We start from the raw sequence: 25,143 nt of genomic DNA, 5'->3' as shown, positions 1-25,143 counted from the left end.
ATGTCAGTAAACACCTAGGAGTGGTGAATATTTAATATAATGATTATGTCAGTAAACACCTAGGAGTGGTGAATATTTAATATAATGATTATGTCAATAAACACCTAGGAGTGGTGAATATTTAATATAATGATTATGTCAATAAACATCTAGGAGTGGTGAATATTTAATATAATGATTATGTCAATAAACACCTAGGAGTGGTGAATATTTAATATAATGATTATGTCAGTAAACACCTAGGAGTGGTGAATATTTAATATAATGAGTATGTCAATAAACATCTAGGAGTGGTGAATATTTAATATAATGATTATGTCAATAAACATCTAGGAGTGGTGAATATTTAATATTATGATTATGTCAATAAACACCTAGGAGTGGTGAATATTTAATATAATGAGTATGTCAATAAACATCTAGGAGTGGTGAATATTTAATATAATGATTATGTCAATAAACACCTAGGAGTGGTGAATATTTAATATAATGATTATGTCAATAAACATCTAGGAGTGGTGAATATTTAATATAATGATTATGTCAATAAACACCTAGGAGTGGTGAATATTTAATATAATGATTATGTCAATAAACATCTAGGAGTGGTGAATATTTAATATAATGATTATGTCAATAAACATCTAGGAGTGGTGAATATTTAATATAATGATTATGTCAATAAACACCTAGGAGTGGTGAATATTTAATATAATGATTATGTCAATAAACACCTAGGAGTGGTGAATATTTAATATAATGATTATGTCAATACCTAGGAGTGGTGAATATTTAATATAATGATTATGTCAATAAACACCTAGGAGTGGTGAATATTTAATATAATGATTATGTCAATAAACACCTAGGAGTGGTGAATATTTAATATTATGATTATGTCAATAAACACCTAGGAGTGGTGAATATTTAATATAATGATTATGTCAATAAACACCTAGGAGTGGTGAATATTTAATATAATGATTATGTCAATAAACACCTAGGAGTGGTGAATATTTAATATAATGATTATGTCAATAAACACCTAGGAGTGGTGAATATTTAATATAATGATTATGTCAGTAAACACCTAGGAGTGGTGAATATTTAATATAATGATTATGTCAGTAAACACCTAGGAGTGGTGAATATTTAATATTATGATTATGTCAATAAACATCTAGGAGTGGTGAATATTTAATATAATGATTATGTCAGTAAACACCTAGGAGTGGTGAATATTTAATATTATGATTATGTCAATAAACACCTAGGAGTGGTGAATATTTAATATTATGATTATGTCAATAAACACCTAGGAGTGGTGAATATTTAATATAATGATTATGTCAGTAAACACCTAGGAGTGGTGAATATTTAATATAATGATTATGTCAGTAAACACCTAGGAGTGGTGAATATTTAATATAATGATTATGTCAATAAACACCTAGGAGTGGTGAATATTTAATATAATGATTATGTCAATACCTAGGAGTGGTGAATATTTAATATAATGATTATGTCAATAAACACCTAGGAGTGGTGAATATTTAATATAATGATTATGTCAATAAACATCTAGGAGTGGTGAATATTTAATATAATGATTATGTCAATAAACATCTAGGAGTGGTGAATATTTAATATAATGATTATGTCAATAAACATCTAGGAGTGGTGGATATTTAATATAATGATTATGTCAATAAACACCTAGGAGTGGTGAATATTTAAGTTCAGTTATAATTATATAATTATGTAAACAAGACAAAGTGTGTCAATGGCAAGGACTTCCACTGAAATGTGGATGAGTTGAACAGCTTTTAGTTTGTTGTTTTTTCTCAGTGACAGTGCACTGACTTTCCCAAACGCTATACAAATGTCTTAATCTTCTACAGTGGCCCATCATATAAATTACCCCAATTGTCATGCAAATTTTAGATATTTAGTTATGCAATAAATGAAATGATAATTTAAATATATAAGTATCATATGAAATAGTATTTAAATTTTAGAAGAATTTCTGTAATGGTTTTACTTTTGAAAGTTTTTTGTGTGTAGCCGTATTGGAACCATAGTTCGATCATTGAATAGAAGAGAAAAACAAAGACATAGATAAATAGGAGAAGACATCAACAACTTTAAAAGGTACATAGTCTAGGCACGTTGCAAAGGTACTAATACAGCATGCAAATTGTTGTGTGATCAATGATTATGAGCAAGATATGACAATAGGGAACTTGCAAACCCGCCATCTTGAATATTCTGACTGGTGTATCATGGGAAAGGTGATGGTCAATATGAATCAATCACTATTTTAAACAACTTTGCTACATGTTTTTTCACCACAAATAATGTAGTCATGGTTACCCTGACCATTGTAGGAGGTTTACTTTATCAATAGCCCATATTAGGTATTACAATAACTACAGGTAATCCAATCCCATACTCCTTTGCATACAAGCATGTTCAGTCTGGATTGCAAGTTCCCTATTCAAATCCCAGTTATTCAGGGTATGGGATAAGGTATTTGTGTGTGTAGTTTTGTACACCATAGTAAACTTGGAACAACAACTTGGCTATTTTACAAATTCACATTTCTGCCAGCCATCCCACCACACCTTCCTCCCAAGCAAATATTATAAGTTTGCATCAAGCATCTTCTGTGCTATATACTAATGGGCTTATGCCTGGTGGTATATACTAACTGGATTAAGTCTATAGTGGTATATACTAACTGGATTAAGTCTATAGTGGTATATAAGAACCCAACATTATTATTATTATTATTATATACTAACTGGATTAAGTCTATAGTGGTATATACTAACTGGATTGAGTCTATAGTGGTATATACTAACTGGATTGAGTCTATAGTGGTATATACTAACTGGATTAATTCTAGTGATATATACTAACTGGATTAAGTCTAGTGGTATATACTAACTGGATGAAGTCTATAGTGGTATATACTAACTGGATTAAGTCTATAGTGATATATACTAACTGGATTGAGTCTATAGTGATATATACTAACTAGATTAATTCTAAACTGGTATATACTAACTGGATTAAGTCTATAGTGATATATACTAACTGGATTGAGTCTATAGTGATATATACTAACTGGATTGAGTCTATAGTGATATAAACTAACTGGATGAATTCTAAACTGGTATATACTAACTGGATTAAGTCTATAGTGATATATACTAACTGGATTGAGTCTAGGGTTCCGTCTGTCCGTGCGCCCGTCCGTCCGTCCGTCCGCAGCCGTTTCTTGGAGATGCCTGGACTGATTTTTTTTCAAACTTGGTACAGGGGCAACATACAATGGCATACATATGCACGTCAATTTGTTTCATGATATGATACAATATGGTCGCCTAGCAGCCATTTTGTTTGCAAATTTTCCCTGTCTAAAGCCATAACTCAGACATGCTTGAACAGATCTCATTCAAAGTTGGTATTAGGACAGTGTTCTATGACATACATGTGCATATTCATTGTTGTCGTGATACGATCCAATATGGCCGCCTAGCAGCCATTTTGTTTGTGAATTTTCCATGTCCAAAGCCATAACTCAGACATGCTTGAACAGATCTCATTCAAAGTTGGTATTAGCACAGTGTTCTATGACATACATGTGCATATCCATTTTCATCATGATACGATCCAATATGGCTGCCTGGCAGCCATTTTGTTTTGCAAATATTCCATGTCCAAAGCCATAACTCAGACATGCTTGAACAGATCTCATTCAAAGTTGGTATTAGGACAGTGTTCTATGACATACATGTGCATATTCATTGTTGTGATACGATCCAATATGGCTGCCTGGCAGCCATTTTGTTTGCGATTTTTCTATGTCCAAAGCCATAACTCAGACATGCCTGAACAGATCTCATTCAAAGTTGGTATTAGGACAGTGTTCTATGACATACATGTGCATATCCATTTTCGTCGGGATACGATCCCCCATACCCGACCCATCCTTTATTGTTGTAGGCATGTTCCATGTCCAACAAGCAGACACAACATATCTAAGTCTGTTTGATTTAGGTTCACAAGTGTTGTTGCGTGATCAGAGTAGTGATAATTCCTTAAAAAACAATCATAGCGGGGACTATGTCATTCTCAATGACTTGTTGTAGTTACTGTCTTAATAGAAATAGCTAGAACACATACAGCCCAGTATACCTACCATTATTGTAGTTAGTGTCTTAATAGAAATAGTTAGAACACATACAGCCCTGTATACCTACCATTATTGTAGTTACTGTCTTAATAGAAATAGTTAGAACACATACAGCCCAGTATACCTACCATTATTGTAGTTAGTCTTAATAGAAATAGTTAGAACACATACAGCCCTGTATACCTACCATTATTGTAGTTAGTGTCTTAATAGAAATAGTTACAACACATACAGCCCAGTATACCTACCATTATTGTAGTTAGTCTTAATAGAAATAGTTAGAACACATACAGCCCAGTATACCTACCATTATTGTAGTTACTGTCTTAATAGAAATAGTTAGAACACATACAGCCCTATATACCTACCAGTATTGTAGTTACTGTCTTAATAGAAATAGTTAGAACACATACAGCCCTATATACCTACCATTATTGTAGTTACTGTCTTAATAGAAATAGTTAGAACACATACAGCCCTGTATACCTACCATTATTGTAGTTAGTGTCTTAATAGAAATAGTTACAACACATACAGCCCTGTATACCTACCATTATTGTAGTTAGTCTTAATAGAAATAGTTAGAACACATACAGCCCAGTATACCTACCAGTATTGTAGTTACTGTCTTAATAGAAATAGTTAGAACACATACAGCCCTATATACCTACCCGTATTGTAGTTACTGTCTTAATAGAAATAGTTAGAACACATACAGCCCTATATACCTACCATTATTGTAGTTAGTGTCTTAATAGAAATAGTTAGAACACATACAGCCCTGTATACCTACCATTATTGTAGTTAGTGTCTTAATAGAAATAGTTACAACACATACAGCCCAGTATACCTACCATTATTGTAGTTAGTCTTAATAGAAATAGTTAGAACACATACAGCCCTGTATACCTACCATTATTGTAGTTACTGTCTTAATAGAAATAGTTAGAACACATACAGCCCAGTATACCTACCATTATTGTAGTTAGTCTTAATAGAAATAGTTAGAACACATACAGCCCTGTATACCTACCATTATTGTAGTTAGTGTCTTAATAGAAATAGTTAGAACACATACAGCCCAGTATACCTACCATTATTGTAGTTAGTCTTAATAGAAATAGTTAGAACACATACAGCCCAGTATACCTACCATTATTGTAGTTAGTCTTAATAGAAATAGTTAGAACACATACAGCCCTGTATACCTACCATTATTGTAGTTAGTGTCTTAATAGAAATAGTTAGAATACATACAGCCCTATATACCTACCATTATTGTAGTTACTGTCTTAATAGAAATAGTTAGAACACATACAGCCCAGTATACCTACCATTATTGTAGTTAGTCTTAATAGAAATAGTTAGAACACATACAGCCCTGTATACCTACCCGTATTGTAGTTAGTGTCTTAATAGAAATAGTTAGAACACATACAGCCCTATATACCTACCATTATTGTAGTTAGTGTCTTAATAGAAATAGTTAGAACACATACAGCCCAGTATACCTACCATTATTGTAGTTACTGTCTTAATAGAAATAGTTAGAACACATACAGCCCAGTATACCTACCATTATTGTAGTTACTGTCTTAATAGAAATAGTTAGAACACATACAGCCCTATATACCTACCCGTATTGTAGTTAGTGTCTTAATAGAAATAGTTAGAACACATACAGCCCAGTATACCTACCATTATTATAGTTAGTCTTAATAGAAATAGTTAGAACACATACAGCCCTGTATACCTACCATTATTGTAGTTACTGTCTTAATAGAAATAGTTAGAACACATACAGCCCAGTATACCTACCATTATTGTAGTTACTGTCTTAATAGAAATAGTTAGAACACATACAGCCCAGTATACCTACCATTATTGTAGTTACTGTCTTAATAGAAATAGTTAGAACACATACAGCCCAGTATACCTACCATTATTGTAGTTACTGTCTTAATAGAAATAGTTAGAACACATACAGCCCAGTATACCTACCATTATTGTAGTTACTGTCTTAATAGAAATAGTTAGAACACATACAGCCCAGTATACCTACCATTATTGTAGTTAGTCTTAATAGAAATAGTTAGAACACATACAGCCCAGTATACCTACCATTATTGTAGTTAGTCTTAATAGAAATATTTAGAACACATACAGCCCTGTATACCTACCATTATTGTAGTTACTGTCTTAATAGAAATAGTTAGAACACATACAGCCCAGTATACCTACCATTATTGTAGTTAGTGTCTTAATAGAAATAGTTAGAACACATACAGCCCTGTATACCTACCATTATTGTAGTTAGTGTCTTAATAGAAATAGTTAGAACACATACAGCCCAGTATACCTACCATTATTGTAGTTACTGTCTTAATAGAAATAGTTAGAACACATACAGCCCTGTATACCTACCATTATTGTAGTTAGTGTCTTAATAGAAATAGTTAGAACACATACAGCCCAGTATACCTACCATTATTGTAGTTACTGTCTTAATAGAAATAGTTAGAACACATACAGCCCAGTATACCTACCATTATTGTAGTTAGTGTTAATAGAAATAGTTAGAACACATACAGCCCAGTATACCTACCATTATTGTAGTTACTGTCTTAATAGAAATAGTTAGAACACATACAGCCCTATATACCTACCATTATTGTAGTTACTGTCTTAATAGAAATAGTTAGAACACATACAGCCCAGTATACCTACCATTATTGTAGTTAGTGTTAATAGAAATAGATAGAACACATACAGCCCAGTATACATACCATTATTGTAGTTACTGTCTTAATAGAAATAGTTAGAACACATACAGCCCTGTATACCTACCCGTATTGTAGTTAGTGTCTTAATAGAAATAGTTAGAACACATACAGCCCAGTATACCTACCATTATTGTAGTTACTGTCTTAATAGAAATAGTTAGAACACATACAGCCCTATATACCTACCATTATTGTAGTTACTGTCTTAATAGAAATAGTTAGAACACATACAGCCCAGTATACCTACCATTATTGTAGTTAGTGTCTTAATAGAAATAGTTAGAACACATACAGCCCAGTATACCTACCATTATTGTAGTTAGTGTCTTAATAGAAATAGTTAGAACACATACAGCCCTATATACCTACCCGTATTGTAGTTAGTCTTAATAGAAATAGTTAGAACACATACAGCCCTATATACCTACCATTATTGTAGTTAGTGTCTTAATAGAAATAGTTAGAAAACATACAGCCCTATATACCTACCCGTATTGTAGTTAGTCTTAATAGAAATAGTTAGAACACATACAGCCCAGTATACATACCATTATTGTAGTTAGTGTCTTAATAGAAATAGTTAGAACACATACAGCCCAGTATACATACCATTATTGTAGTTAGTGTCTTAATAGAAATAGTTAGAACACATACAGCCCTGTATACCTACCATTATTGTAGTTACTGTCTTAATAGAAATAGTTAGAACACATACAGCCCTATATACCTACATTGTACCATTATTGTAGTTACTGTCTTAATAGAAATAGTTAGAACACATACAGCCCTGTATACCTACCATTATTGTAGTTACTGTCTTAATAGAAATAGTTAGAACACATACAGCCCTGTATACCTACCATTATTGTAGTTACTGTCTTAATAGAAATAGTTAGAACACATACAGCCCTATATACCTACCCGTATTGTAGTTAGTGTCTTAATAGAAATAGTTAGAACACATACAGCCCTATATACCTACCATTATTGTAGTTACTGTCTTAATAGAAATAGTTAGAACACATACAGCCCTATATACCTACCATTATTGTAGTTACTGTCTTAATAGAAATAGTTAGAACACATACAGCCCTATATACCTACATTGTACCATTATTCTAGTTACTGTCTCAATCAATACAACTAATCTCTGCATGATAATCAGTATAATTATATCTCATAAAAATTATGTGTTTATTTATTATAAGTAATTATATTGTTATGTTTTCTTCCTAGGCAATGGCTATGGTCAACCTGTATCCAGTAACTGGTCATTTAATCAAAATTATGGAAAACGCCAACCAACAAACCCTACCACCTCTTTCACTAGAGATGTCAATCATCTTTACTAACATACTATGCAACTCTGTAATCAAGAAATTAGTAACTGTAAGAGATTATAATGTTGTTACTTGTACAGCAAATACAGATTATTTCTATTAAGTGAAATCAGAATGAAATCTTTATATTGTATTAACTGTCAATACACAATGTGCCTTTAAATGTCAACAGATAAAAGCAAACACAGGAGCATCAATTGTGCTGATCAAAATTGAAATCTCTCTCACTTTATTTTTGATACCAAGGTAAATTGTTACATTGATCAGGAAAGAAAAATAATACTATTGTCAACATAATATTAAGCATATAATGATCTCATCAGTAACATGCAAATTAGGTGTAAAAATGTGAATTTTGGTAAAAAACATATCTCAAAAAGTACTTCGTCAGTGAGACTGAAACTTGGTGAGATGTTTCTAGAAGTGTTATTATGCAGATTTTCTTCCAAATATTTTGACCCAATTGGCCCTAGAAACCATGACCACGCCCTTAGCAACAACCGAATGGCAGTATATTTTGGTCAAATAACAATATCATCTGGTAGGGAAGTGAGTAAACATTCAAAAAATGTATGCAAATATCCCTAGCAACCATGACCACGCCCATAGCAACAGCCAAACGGTCACGTATTTCACAAAGATAACATGGATTAATAGACAATTGAGTAAACATTCAAAAAATGTATGTAAATTTGCCTAGCAACAAGACCACGCCCATAGCAACAGCCAAATGGTCGTGTATTTCACAAAGATAACAGGGATTAATAGACAATTGAATAAACATTCAAAAAATGTATGTAAATTTGCCTTGCAACAAGACCACGCCCATAGCAACAGCCAAATGGTCGTGTATTTCACAAAGATAACAGGGATTAATAGACAATTGAATAAACATTCAAAAAATGTATGTAAATTTGCCTTGCAACAAGACCACGCCCATAGCAACAGCCAAATGGTCGTGTATTTCACAAAGATAACAGGGATTAATAGACAATTGAATAAACATTCAAAAAATGTATGTAAATTTGCCTTGCAACAAGACCACGCCCATAGCAACAGTCATATAATCACATATATTCAATTGCAAAGATAACAGGAATTCAAAGACAAATGAATGAACATTCAAAAGATGTATGCAAATATACCTAGCAACAAAGCCACGCCCATAGCAACAGCCAAATGATCACATATGTTGCAAAGATAATATCAGGAATTCATACACAAGTGAACAAGAACATTAAAAAATGTATGCAAATATATCTGGCAACATGACTATAGCCATAGTAACAGCCAAATGATTGCGTATATCGCAAATATAGCAACATGGTTGGCTAGGCAACTGGATAGTCATTCAGCAAATGAACACCTATTGTTAGCATGATAAACATTTTTAAAAACTGTACAGTTGTGCTACAACGCCATTGGCAGTACTTTTAAATTTATGTGCCACTGCACAGAAGAGATTACTGAAATAGTTTATTTTAGTCAAGAATATTGATTTACTTTTATTATTGTTTTAGTGCCAAAATGAACATAATGCCTGTATATACCATGTTGACAATAATTATGCTATTTGGTTTTATGGCTATGGATGGTTAGAGGAGTTTCAGTTTTGCAATCTGTACATTTTCTTGTTAAAATCCTGGGTCAAGATTTGAACGTACAGTTGCCTCTATATCAACTTTATAAATTGGTGTAAGAGATATTGTTACATAATGAATCTTTGTTTACTTTCAGAATGCTAAGTTTAATCATTATATATCAATGTAAGGGGTAATTATTAGAACACACAATTCTATGTAATGTTATCAAAAGTAATCTTGTTTGAATACATGCTTACAATGAGTATACAGACTACAAAGGCATTGAATAGATTTGGATTTGATGAACACAAATCTAACATTTACAAAACACATTTAGAAATAATTGTGCATTTTAAAGTTAAGTTTCTTTTATTTAAAGGGTTTTCTGGTAAGATATATACAGGTATAAGTTTGTGTTTGTTTGTATTTGAGAGCCAAGTTGATATTAACAAGGTTTATGTCATGGATATAGTTGTGTGCTAAGACCACATTGGGTCAAATGACAAATTCATGCTTTCTACAATACATAGCCTATCTGTAAAGCACAACTGTGGACAGTGTTGAATGTACAGGACTGTCATTATGTATGCACTCAACAGTATTGACAGTACTGTATCCAGTGTTGAATGTACAGGACTGTCATTATGTATGCACTCAACAGTATTGACAGTACTGTATCCAGTGTTGAATGTACAGGACTGTCATTATGTATGCACTCAACAGTATTGACAGTACTGTATCCAGTGTTGAATGTACAGGACTGTCATTCTGTATGTACTCAACAGTATTGACAGTACTGTATCCAGTGTTGAATGTACAGGACTGTCATTATGTATGCACTAAACAGTAATGACAGTACTGTATCCAGTGTTGAATGTACAGGACTGTCATTATGTATGTACTCAACAGTATTGACAGTACTGTATCCAGTGTTGAATGTACAGGACTGTCATTATGTATGTACTCAACAGTATTGACAGTACTGTATCCAGTGTTGAATGTACAGGACTGTCATTCTGTATGCACTAAACAGTAATGACAGTACTGTATCCAGTGTTGAATGTACAGGACTGTCATTATGTATGTACTCAACAGTATTGACAGTACTGTATCCAGTGTTGAATGTACAGGACTGTCATTCTGTATGCACTAAACAGTATTGACAGTAGTGTATCCAGTGTTGAATGTACAGGACTGTCATTCTGTATGTAATAAACAGTATTGACAGTACTGTATCCAGTGTTGAATGTACAGGACTGTCATTATGTATGCACTAAACAGTAATGACAGTACTGTATCCAGTGTTGAATGTACAGGACTGTCATTCTGTATGCACTAAACAGTATTGACAGTACTGTATCCAGTGTTGAATGTACAGGACTGTCATTCTGTATGTACTAAACAGTATTGACAGTACTGTATCCAGTGTTGAATGTACAGGACTGTCATTATGTATGTACTCAACAGTATTGACAGTACTGTATCCAGTGTTGAATGTACAGGACTGTCATTCTGTATGCACTAAACAGTATTGACAGTACTGTATCCAGTGTTGAATGTACAGGACTGTCATTATGTACGCACTAAACAGTATTGACAGTACTGTATCCAGTGTTGAATGTACTGGACTTTTCATAACCATATTGTTGCATTTACTTGACAGCATAATTTGCAGGATACACTATGGAAACAAGTTATTTTAGTAGTAGTATTAAACACTTTTTTTGTGAAAGCCATAAATGTATTGATGTGTGTTGCCTAAATTAGAGGTATTAGGAGTGATGGCCAATGCCAATCACATTTACAGGATTTAATTTATGACAATGATCTCTGCATTATTAACAAACTAGAAGTGTGTAAGACTTTGAATCGTCCAATGACAATGATCTCTGCATTATTAACCAACTAGAAGTGTGTAAGACTTTGAATCGTCCAATGACAATGATCTCTGCATTATTAACCAACTAGAAGTGTGTAAGACTTTGAATCGTCCAATGACAATGATCTCTGCATTATTAACCAACTAGAAGTGTGTAAGACTTTGAATCGTCCAATGACAATGATCTCGGTATTATTAACCAACTAGAAGTGTGTAAGACTTTGAATCGTCCAATGACAATGATTTTATGTTACGTTTTTCATTTGATTTGATTTTTGATAAGAGTGTTATGTGTAATATATTTTAATGAATTATATGATAATAGTTTGTACTCAATGGACAAGTAATATTAGTAGTTGTTTTTAGTCCCCGCCGGACGAAGTCCGGGACGGGACTTATGGATTGGGTTCCGTTCGTCCGTCCGGAGTCATTTCTTGGAGATGCCTGGACCGATTTTTAGCACAACTGAACTGAGGTTCAGTAGTGCTATAGGCATCACCCGGCGTCTGTCTGTCTGTCTGTCTGTCTGTGTGTGTGTGTGTGTGTGTGTGTGTGTGTGTGTGTGTGTGTGTGTGTGTGTGTAAACAACTTAAAATCAAAAACTGCTGGACCGATTGCTCTGATATTTGGTGGTCATGTTACTTCTGGTGTCTAGTTGGGAAATTGTTCAAATGAAAACGATTGCATCAGAGATGTGGGTTTTGAGTCAAAAAATGTGATTTTTGGTCAAAAAACTTAAACTCAAAAAGTACTGGGCAGATTGGCATGAAATTTGACATTCTTAGAAGTGGGTAAATTAAGATTTGTTCATAACATGATGATTCCCCTGGTAATATACAAATTAGGGCTAAAAATGTGTCTTTTTGGTCAAAAACCAAAATTCCAAAACTACTCTGCAGATTGGGCTGAAATTTAAGAGGGATGCATCTGTGGGTGTATAGATGAAGAAATATTAAGCATATAATGATCGCATCAGTAATATGTAAATTAGGTGTAAAAATGTGAATTTTGGTCAAAAATTTATATCTCAGAAAGTACTTGGTCAATGAGACTGAAACTTGGTGAGATGTTTCTAGAAGTGTTAATCTGAAGATTTTCTTCCAAATGTTTTGACACAATTGGCCCTAGCAACCATGACCACGCCCTTAGCAACAACCGAATGACAGTATATGTTGCTCAAATAACAACATCATCTGGTAGGCAAGTGAGTAAACATTCAAAAAAGTATGCAAATATCCCTAGCAACCATAACCACACCCATAGCAACAGCCAAACGGTCGTGTATTTCACAAAGATAACAACAGGAATTGAAAGACAAATGAATCAACTTTCAATAAATGTATGCAAATGTGCCTAGCGACAAGACCACGCCAATAGCAACAGCCAAATGATCGCGTATATCGCAAATATAGCAACATGGTTGGATAGGCAACTGGATAGTCATTCAGCAAATGAACACCTGTTGTTAGCATCGACTAGCATATGGATAAACATTTTTTTAAACTGTACAGTTGTGCTACAACACCATTGGCGGCATTTTTAGGTCTGCACCCATAAATCAGCGCCTTCAATGGTGATCATGATTTCAACCTGGTTTCTGTGCTGATGGTTAATATTGACGACTGATTAACAATGTACAATGTCTAATTATTGGTATTTTAACAATTTTCAATGAATATATTATGATTGTCTGATCCAAAAATTGGACTCTGTTACAACTAGTACAGTTTTAACATGGTGGCAAATTCAAAACCGAGTTTTTGCTGAAGATTTAAACTGATTACTACACTACATACCAACAGATAATATTGACCTTTAATTAACATATACATTGTTTATTAATAAGTAATTGACCAAAGTGTAGTGAGTATGTCTTTGGTTATTTGATGAAAACAATATTGTAGGTGCAACTAGTGCAGGTTGAAAATATATATCATGTAAGATGATTAATACGGAATTCCGAAGTGTCATAATCTCTGTATATTTGTATGTATGTATGTATGTATGTATGTATATATGTATATGTATGTATGTATGTATGTATGTATGTGTGTGTGTGTATGCAGTACCGTAGCCTGGGGGGCAGCTGCCCCCCCCCCTGAGATTTTGGGGGGAAAAAGAAAGGAAAAAAGCTACTTTTTGAATACATAGCGATGCTATTAAAATCGTTATTTACGTTACGATTCCTAGCATGCGCGATTTAAATGAATAGTTCACTAAAGTGACTGTACACTGACTCCTCGCTAATATGTATCTTATGAGTGTTATGGATCCACTGCCCACTAAATTGGTTAAAGCCTGCATTTCTTCACTGCTCCCTGTTTTTCTGAACATTGTTAATCTTTCATTGTCAATGGGGAAATTTCCTGATCGACTGAAACTGGCAATGGTAACCCCAATTCTGAAGAAAGCATCATTGGATCAGAATGTTTTAAACAATTCGGCGCCGGTAGTTAAAAATCTTGGTGTTCTTCTCGATAGCCAATTGACGATGGAGCGGCATGTATCATCCATATGCAAGAGTGCATACTTTCATTTACGAAATATAGCTCGCATTTGTAAATTTCTTCCACGTTTGTCACTTGAAAGGCTCATTCATGCTTTCATTTTTTCTAAGTTAGACTATTGTAATGTACTGTTTCTTGGGCTTCCTTTGTGTTTACTACGGAAACTACAGCTCGTTCAAAATAGCGCGGCTCGCCTATTGTCTGGCTGCCGCAAGTATGATCATATATCTCCTGTTCTAAGATCACTTCACTGGCTCCCAATCGAGTGTAGAATTGAATTCAAAGTTTTACTACTGGTTTTTAAGGCACTTCATGGTCTTGCTCCTATGTACATTGTTGATCTTTTAACACCCAGAAATACTAAGCGTCGTCTGCGTTCTTCAGATTCGGGCTTGCTCGAGGTTCCGTTTACGAGGTCATCTTTCGTCTACAAACGGGCCTTCAGCCATGTTGCTCCGCGGCTATGGAACGATTTACCGACTGGGATTAGAATGTGTAATACCGTTGACTGTTTTAAGAAAAGTTTAAAAACGCATCTCTTCCGCAAAGCTTTTAATTAATTGTCTTTTAAGATGTATCGAAGTATTGTTTTAATGTCAAGTGCTTTTTTTTTTCTTTTTTTTTTCTTTTTTTTTCTAACTTTGTGAACCGTTTAGAGCATTTTATGGATTTACGGTATATAAAAATAAATATTATTATTATTATATCGCTATTGTACGCTGGCTTAACTTTGAATAAAAATGTGTCCAGTTCAAAATTGTAACTTTTTGCAGCAAATTAAAAATTCTTTGTGCGGGAAAGTACAAACGAAGTGCGCACATGCACTGTGCATTTTCCGCGAGTAACACCCGGGGGGGGGGGGGGGGCAACTCCCATAGGCGGCTATACGGGGAGGGTCCGCGCGAAAGGGGTCGTTTTTTATGCTGGTTGGTATCAGAAAGGGTATACTTTTCATGAAGTGTTGGTATCAGAAAGGGTCTGTAAATTAGATTATGCAATCTGGAAGCGTTTCAACCTGTTTTTCTTCCTAGAAAACTTCTCTCGTCGCTCATGCCACTTCAGATCTAGGGCCACCTCCCCCTGAAAACCCTTGGTTTTAGTCACGTACAGCATGCAATATTCCTGCAACCATAACCAGACTGAGCTCGAGCGTGTCTCCAGCAATGGTATAATGTGTAAACATCCAAAAATCCAAGAACCGGACCATAATGATAATTATCAACATATAGATGATGATGGGGTTATCAGATTTGTAGTGTCACCATCAACACAAGACAACAGACTGAGTGCTAGTGGACTGAGACAGTTACGGCGAACAAGGACAGTTCGATCAGTACCGTAGCCTGTGGGGGGGGGGGCAAGGGGGGCAGCTGCCCCCCCCCCCCTGAGATTTTGGGGGAAAAAGAAAGAAAAAAAGCTACTTTTTGAATACATAGCGATGCTATTAAAATCGTCATTTACGTGACGATTCCTAGCATGCGCGATTTAAATGGATAGTTCACTAAAGTGACTGTACACTGACTCCTGGCTAATATGTATCTTATATCGCTATTGTACGCTGGCTTAACTTTGAATAAAAATGTGTCCAGTTCAAAATTGTAACTTTTTGCAGCAAATTAAAAATTCTTTGTGCGGGAAAGTACAAAAGAAGTGCGCACATGCACTGTGCATTTTCCGCGAGTAACAGTAGTCTTGAAAGTCTCCTTCATTTGAAGATAGCAAGTCGCAATTATAATGTCAGTGAGTGAAGCTCAAAAAGAAGACGGAAAAAGTCGTTCAACGTGAGGTCGCCTGCTATGCTGCATGCAGTGACTCCGAAGATGCGCTCGATCTCATTTACATCTTGTTCCTTATATTGAAACATATAAAAACGGCAGATCTCTTTTTAGCTCCGCTGTCAGCGAAAGCTGAAAGCGTAGCTTTAGGTATAGGTGGGTATTGAGGTATAGAGAGTAGAGTGAATCATAGGTGTCCGTCAAACTTTTATATTTTTACTATCTACTCCGGAAGTGACAGTCGGAATTCTTCGATATTTGGTGTGCATGTTCCCTTGGGGGAGGCTATTCAGATTTGTTCATGCCAAGTTGATCTGTGCCATTTTCAATTTTTTATGATTTTTTTTTCATAAAATGTCATTTTCATCAACTCCTTGAAAACCTCTTATTAGATTGCTTTGATATCTGGCGTGTTGATGCGCAGGGGGTAGCTTACTCAGATTTGTTAATTTCAAGTCAGCACATCCTCATTTTTATTTTTTATGATTTTTTTTTTGTAATTTGAAAAAAAAAATGAATATGTTAATGAGCATAATGACCGACGCCATATTGGAAATCAGTCGACGAGACTTTAAGTAAACTGTCACTTTTCAAAAGACACTATTGACGTCAAACAAGCAATGTAATATGTGCTATAGTCATAATTCTACGCATTGGGCGCCCAAATGACAAGCGTTTGTTCGAAACAGGGTTGTAAACTTCAAATCCAATTCTGCACCCTTCTACATAATCAGCCAGTCCGCAACATCCTCATTTGCATACTCTATCCTGATTCGACCAGAAGCTGAAGGCGACCTCATTTGACCGAGCGATTTTCCACAGCAAGTATCTTGAGTATCAACACAGGACGTTCTTGGTACTCACTAAAATCACACTTCAGACCCACTATAAAAGTGTGATGTTTTCAGATAACATGTAACTTGTGGTTAATTCTATATTGTCGTGCAATTTGGAATGACAGTGAACCAGAATTCAGACAACTTGCGTAAGGAAGGGCATGCCAGGCATGCGGTTGAAGTTATGGCCGACAGTTCACATGTAAAGTTATGAACGTGTCTTGCCTTTCCAAAATGCAAATATTTGGCAAGTAAAAATAATTAAAATAATTACAACTTTAATTTGGCTTCAGACTTTGCATTATGTTTTGCGTATCTTTCCCCGTTTTACATGTAAATCCGAAAAGGTTCTCTCTCATCATGTCATCAGTGTCAGTGATCATACCGCGCGGGGCTGCTTTGAGTACGAGCGAAGTGAGGCATGTTGAGGTATTTTGTTGAGAATTATAAATATTGCGAAATGTCAAGTACAAGGTTTAAATACAATGGAATGATGAAAAAAATGGCAGAGTCTGCTGACAGGCGCCGGTCACAAGAAACACTGTGAATTAAAATATCAGACGATGTATGTATTAATCGCCGACAATCCACCCGTATGCACGAAGGACTAACCCGGAAGCAAGTCGTTGTCAGCCATACGTTACAGTGGTAACATCGTCCGAGAAATCGCTGCGTTCAGAGTGTCATTATTCACAGAATTGTTGTTTTCGAGTGAAAACCCGTCTTGAATTGTATAACTCTAACAAATGAAGACATGTCAAGTTATATTTTGAAAGTTGTATCGCTAGTTTGAGACGATTTTCTCACGTACTATAGTACTATCGAGGCTTACTTGGAAGTAGTAGGACCTTACTCCAGTTCATCGGGAAGTTTAGCCAGTCCGATAATTCTTTCTGGTTTAGTTTACAACACTTTTGATCACGCAGATTTTGTTGTTGTGATGAAAAGAAATAAAAAAAAAGATCATTTCAACCATTTCGTTGTGTTTTCTTTGTGAAAGGTAACCGAACATGAACGAGTGTTACCACTGTAACGTATGGCTGAGAATGACTCTCTTCCGGGTACTTGAGATTGTCGCCGTACGGAAACTAAGATGGCGATTAATACATTTCTTCCCTATATATATATGTACCACAACTAGTACAAGTTGAATGTTGTTGACTTTGTAAATTTGTTAGAAAATTGAAATTGAAATTGCCTCAAAATTATTTTAGATCCCTAGTTTATTTCATTCATCATTACAATTTTCCAGGGTTACAGCTGTAAGACACTGGAATTATTTATAGCCAACCTCAAAATCCTCTTTTTTTCTTTTTCTTGTGTGCATTTCCCAGTCATTTTTTTCTGAGATTTTGTGCAATTTTTCATAACAGTAGATTTTTGTCATAAAATGGTGACTATGGTATAAAAGTACAATACATTACCAACTTCTGTGTAAAATGTGTTTTATAGTGAGACATCATATGAAACCACTAACCACTTTATTGCATCGCTAAAACAAAACTGCATAGTGAAGAGCTGAAGACCTGAACCACTTCTACATGTCACCAAAATAAAAAATTAAATTAAAAAAAAAAACAGCGGAGCTATTCTGACCGATAGGTCGCTTGTTGGAATATTTGGTGGCCCTGAAAAACTATTAAACTAGGTACGCAGTTTAAGATCCACTATTTGAAGATATTTCTTTCAATAATTGTGTTCGACGTTGTCTTTGGTTAAAATGTTGTTTGATATAATTATCTCATTGCACACTGACACTAGCGTTATTCCGCAATTTATTTAGAAGCGACAATTTGCTATGGAAAGAATGGCCCTCAGTAAACAGAGCTGTACCTTCAACATCAAAATCCAACTTCAATTTCCATTATAATGGTAATGGCAAGGAGAATTCGCTGAGTTCACCTTGGGTTCCGACATAAACGAGGCCATAACAGTTTTGGAAGTTGGGTAAAGAAAATGATTATTTTGTTGTGTTACTTATTTGAGAAAGCACCATCCATTTTTTTTTACTTTGAATGTGACATCTTTTCGGCAACTACTTTGAAAGATACGACATTAGGCCAGAAAAATGAAAAAGCTGTTCAACCTACCCATATATTTTTTTCTGGTGATGAGCAATATATCCTCATGCGGGCTTCGCATTTTTTTTTCAAAATTAAGGACATTTCTTTATATTTTCTGAATAGTACATGTAACAGTATACATTTGAGTCTATTCCAAATTATATAATTATACAGTGGTTTACTTGGCTCTGATGTTGCATACAAGCATGAATTGAGATTAAATATCCAATGTGCACTAAAAAGAATTGAACAAAAGTTTACGACTATTTGGCCATCACCAGTCTGAAAGTCTTGAAATGTTTTGCTCTTTATTCGGGATTTTTTGGAACCAAATTAAACTTCAGGAGAAGTCATTTACCATGTGCACATCCGCATAATATCTTTCAGCTTTGCCACAAAATACACTTCCACATAATATGTAATGCATAACATAATTGTTTCAATTCTGGTATTTTATTATGTCTATGGTTTGATATTCTATGCCTCTAAATGGCCTCCTACACTGTCTTATTTTCATTTTCACTTCCAATGCATCATTGTACCATATGATTTTATATCTCCACTGTAGTGTAGGTGACAGAAGGGGTGGCTAAAATAATGCTTGAATTGGCGGGGCTTAACATTTTTTGAGAAGAGAGGGTGAGAGGAACTACACCATTTATTTAACCGTAAATTGTGTACATTTCCTAACTGTAGCTATTCAGACAAATTGCAAGAGATAGTATCAAGATGACTGAATAAGTTCTATCTAAACTTGACCTGAAATATTTTGCTATCATTATATATGGTTTGTTTTATCCTTGTCAAGCATTGTGAAAAAATGAAATCGACCTACTTACCAAATGTGATGGGTTAGGTTACCCATTGACCAGCATTTTTTATTTTTTCTGACCTTACATATGATATTTAATTGCGTATGCTAAAATAGATATTATGTAAATTGCATGCTAATGTATGTAAATTAGCACTTTTCTAAATTTTAAATGCATGATTGCACCAAGACAAAGTTCTGCCCCCTTGGCAATTTGGTCAGGCTACGGCCCTGATATGTATGTGTGTGTATGTATGGATGTTACATATGTAAATGACAAACCGTGGTTTGCTAGGTGAGCCTTCAGTAATTGAATAGGAGAGAGGGGGGTTCACTTTATACAGATCGGTCCTCGAGGGAGGGCCATATTTAGACTAGATTTAAACTGAATGCCTTCAGTAAGGGTAGTCTTGCAATTTCATGATTTATGCAAGAAATGTAGCTCTATATCTGTGATCTTTCAAGTCCCAGCACAGGAAAGCTTGCCATCCTCGAAATTCAAACCCACATAACATTACTATGACGCATCAGAAAATTACATACTTCATGGTAGGCATCGTAACAGTTTAACAACTGTAATACAGTGAAGTGATACGGTATTATTGCCCTACTTCATCCCTTGGTAATGTATACATTCCTGTTTCTATTGAGATTGACAGAGGCACCATCTGCTCCAAATCCAATAAGTTTCTGCTTCCAACTTACATTAACTTTGTCAAATATAGTAACACACATCATCGGCATGTGCGCGTTGAACTTCCTTCTGTCCCACTAAATTCACCACAAGTTTACAAGTCGGTTTGTCTACTCGTTGTATGTAGACCATTTCACACTCCCGCACAGCTCTATAGATCTATCAGTGTCGCCATCATCAAAATAGAAATATATTTAGCTTCGTTTCTGATATCGTTAGCGTCATTCCTGATTTGTCCAGCAATTGTTCCGATCATCTCTGGGCATTTGTGAGTGTTATCACAGGTTGGATTTAATACCACGCCATTTTTTCTGAGCAGTAGCAATAACTCGGAAATAGTGAAAAATGGCAGTTCTTGTTTGGCTACCAGATAGGCAATAATTATGTCTTTATTTTCATTTCTGTTATTTTGTTATCACTAGTTATATACCAAGGGCTTTCACCAAGGGACTGGCCGCCGCTGGTTTCACTAAATATATGTCTTGAATTCGCTCGAACGTGTGTCACCAAAATGGAGTGTTCCATGATTAAAGTTTGTTTGTTTTTCAACCAATTTTCCCCGTTCCAAAGCGTAATCAGACTTCTCTTAAGAGCATTTAGAATATCGACACCATACTCAGTCAATACTGCCATGTATTAGATACTTGCTGTTTTCACTGGTATGGATGTTCATCCACTCAAATTTTTCAAGCCATCGTGCCAATTTTACATCGTTAGAATTAGATTCTCCAGGGTGTGACGACTGAACTTTTAAAGCCAACACATTTGAAACGTCGCCTGTTGTTGTGTAGCGATTAGCGGGTTGTGCATCTTATCCATCACTCGTAAACTTACCTGGCTTACTAGCTGGAGAAAAGAAATGACTGTGTCGTTTACTCATACTGGAACCGGTGGTTCTTCACTGTGTAGGGTAGAGGAGGTACTCGGTCAAACTGTCATGATTTGAGGAGAGACGTTGAACTAAAATCTTTAAAATCACCAATGTCTAGGGGCAAACGGGAGTAGCCAATGAAAAACTAGAAAATGGCACATTTTGTCAAAATCCAAGGCTTGCCGACATAGTCATGTACAACAACAAACCTATCAAATTTGTATACATTGCTCACGTGAATGAATCAGAATCAGAATCAGACTTACTTTATTCATCCCATTCGGGGAAAGTAAAACGACAGATCTTGCAGGTGAAACAAAAATATAAACATACAAACGATAGCATTACATATATTACACAACATGATACTAAAAACAACAACACGGTACTAAAGAGAACGACAGTGGTTGCTGTTAAGAACTGAGATAGCGAATCATGGATGGCAAGACGATTTAAAACGATTGGTTTTAGCTACTGGAGCACGGTATCTGCCACTTACGGAGGCTCCCGTGTCCTCACTAAGCCTCCGTAACCACTGCTTGAAATACGACGGTCGTAGAATTCTGCATATAGTGGATGGGAAGGGTATTTCAGAAGACTATGAGCCTTTGACATATGCGTTTGTTATAGATAGAATATATACTTTCGCTTTGTTAATTTGGCTACCCTTTTTGATAATCGAGTCGTGTTTAGTCTTCCTATCTCATGTCGGGACAGGTTACCTCCCCAACAAACAATACCAAAGGTGAGAGCACTGCAAACAACTGCATTAAAAAACACCCCTAAAAGATCGTGACTAACACCAAATGATCTTAGTTTCCTTAGGCAGTACAGACGAGTGTTTATAGCTTTCTTAAATAATGAAGTTGGTATCCTCAACCCATTTTAGTTTACTGTCAAGCTTGATGCCCAGGTATTTATATTCGTTCACTCTGTCTACTATTGAGTCTTTGATATGAACAGGTGCTGGGTCATACTGAACTTTTCTAAAATCAATACAGAGCTCTTTGGTCTTTAAAACATTACAAAGATGTAAGATACATGTACAGATAATTATCATGATCACACCAGTCAGTAAATCTCTCAATCTCGTCTAAATAAATCGAATCATCACCATTGCTGACCTTCCCAACCATTGCTGTATCAACTGCAAATTTGACCAATGGACACGAGATGTCAGAATTCCGGCAGCTAGCTGTATACAGTGTGAAAAGGAAGGGTGCAAAACAGTGCCCTGGGGCGCACTTGTATTAGTATACTCTACGTCAGATTTTTTACCATTTAAAGACACCATCTGTGGCCTATTAGTAAGGTAATTACAAATCCAATTTACAGTTGAAGGTGACAACTTCATTGCTAAAAGTTTCTGAACAATAAAGATGTGGCTGTATTGTGTTCAAAGCACTTGAAAAGTCGAAGAACATTAATCTGATTGAACTTGCAGCTTTTTCTAAATGAGAATATACATTATTTAAAACATGTAACATCGCATCCTCTATACCCCTGTTCTTACGATAAGCAAACTGTAATGGGTCTATAAAATCAGAGACTAAAACTGCTAACTTATTTAAAACCACTCGTTCACAGACTTTATAATCAACCCAATATGTAATACTAACCCAATATGTAATAACGCCTTAACCCAATATGTAATACTAACCCAATATGTAATAACGCCTTAACCCAATATGTAATACTAACCCAATATGTAATAACATCTTAACCCAATATGTAATACTAACCCAATATGTAATAACACCTTAACCCAATATGTAATACTAACCCAATATGTAATAACACGTTAACCCAATATGTAATACTAACCCAATATGTAATAACGCCTTAACCCAATATGTAATACTAACCCAATATGTAATAACATCTTAACCCAATATGTAATAAACCTAAACCAATATGTTTTATCACTTAACACAATATGTTTCACTAACCCAATATGTAATAATACCTTATACTAGTATGAAATACTAACCCAATATGTTTTGACACTTAAGTCAATTTATTTCACTAACCCAATATGTAATAACATCTTAACCCAATATGTAATACTAACCCAATATGTAATAACATCTTAACCCAATATGTAATAAACCTAAACCAATATGTTTTATCACTTAACACAATATGTTTCACTAACCCAATATGTAATAATACCTTATACTAGTATGAAATACTAACCCAATATGTTTTGACACTTAAGTCAATTTATTTCACTAACCCAATATGTAATAACATCTTAACCCAATATGTAATACTAACCCAATATGTAATAACATCTTAACCCAATATGTAATAAACCTAAACCAATATGTTTTATCACTTAACACAATATGTTTCACTAACCCAATATGTAATAATACTGTCGCACTCGAGCCCCGTGCGTGCTATTTATCTACCGTGAGAACTTATTCGAATCCCCGTCCCCGGCACCAACAAATAGCCCCGCGAGTCCAAGTCCACGTAATATCTGTTCAGTAAGTATGGAGCGATCGGGGATCGCAGCAAGGTTAACGTCTCGCACCCCAATAAATTACACTTAACGAGCAGAACGCACAGCAAGTACGTTTCAGACTAACCGTCACTTTTATTTCAGACTAAAGGATAACACAAGACAGCAGTTTGGTACGTCAGGGACAGAGGTCTAGTTTTGTATTGACAAGGCCCAGTTTCCCACTATACAACTCGCAACTCGTGCAGCATCTACCACAGTCACATATACGAACCAGGCCGACGGGCTAACCAGTGCAGCTTACCGGGTCAGTGAGTGTGGAGAAGTCGGCTACGAAATAGCGAAAGTATGGAGTACTCTCTCCCCGAAATTACAGCACCCAGTGAGTCCCCAGGTTGACTAACGAAATCTCAGAAACTCTCCCCTTTTTATACACTAAAACCCCGCCAAAATTAAGCTAATGAACTACAAATAAGACTCATGTTTCGATGCCGTATTCCATGTTTGGGAATAGCGGGAAAATATACCCCATGTGACCTGCCTACGTGGCTGAAGGTTACCGTGTAGCCGACTTCCAGTGTTACTCCCGGTCAAACTCCACGTCGTAATTACTGTAGGAAACAACGGAAAACAACCTAACACTATATACTTGGCCTAGGATATCATCCGACCGCCACAATACCTTATACTAGTATGAAATACTAACCCAATATGTTTTGACACTTAAGTCAATTTATTTCACTAACCCAATATGTAATAACACCTTAACCCAATATGTAATACTAACCCAATATGTAATAACACCTTAACCCAATATGTAATAAACCTAAACCAATATGTTTTATCACTTAACACAACATGTTTCACTAACCCAATATGTAATAATACTGTCGCACTCGAGCCCCGTGCGTGCTATTTATCTACCGTGAGAACTTATTCGATTCCCCGTCCCCGGCACCAACAAATAGCCCCGCGAGTCCAAGTCCACGTAATATCTGTTCAGTAAGTATGGAGCGATCGGGGATCGCAGCAAGGTTAACGTCTCGCACCCCAATAAATTACACTTAACGAGCAGAACGCACAGCAAGTACGTTTCAGACTAACCGTCACTTTTATTTCAGACTAAAGGATAACACAAGACAGCAGTTTGGTACGTCAGGGACAGAGGTCTAGTTTTGTATTGACAAGGCCCAGTTTCCCACTATACAACTCGCAACTCGTGCAGCATCTACCACAGTCACATATACGAACCAGGCCGACGGGCTAACCAGTGTAGCTTACCGGGTCAGTGAGTGTGGAGAAGTCGGCTACGAAATAGCGAAAGTACGGAGTA

The 25,143-nt window shown here is 35.4% G+C and overlaps 1 protein-coding gene across 4 annotated transcripts in view; it reads left to right on the top strand.

Annotated features, from left to right (window-relative positions):
* The window catches only part of LOC144446079 (prominin-1-A-like), a 205,878-nt gene extending 193,553 nt beyond the window's left edge, over positions 1–12,325 (top strand). For all 4 annotated transcript variants that reach the window (XM_078135771.1, XM_078135770.1, XM_078135772.1 and 1 more), the window contains one exon: positions 8,221–12,325. In XM_078135771.1, coding sequence (XP_077991897.1) covers positions 8,221–8,336 — 116 coding nt within the window. In that variant the 3' untranslated portion in view covers positions 8,337–12,325. The remainder of the gene's footprint in view (positions 1–8,220) is intronic.
* The last annotated feature ends 12,818 nt before the right edge of the window (positions 12,326–25,143 follow it).

This window comes from Glandiceps talaboti, chromosome 15 (assembly GCF_964340395.1).
Source record: "Glandiceps talaboti chromosome 15, keGlaTala1.1, whole genome shotgun sequence".
Lineage (NCBI taxonomy): Eukaryota > Metazoa > Hemichordata > Enteropneusta > Spengelidae > Glandiceps > Glandiceps talaboti.
Note: the sequence above shows the minus strand (reverse complement) of the source record. Positions and strands in the feature narration are given on the sequence as shown.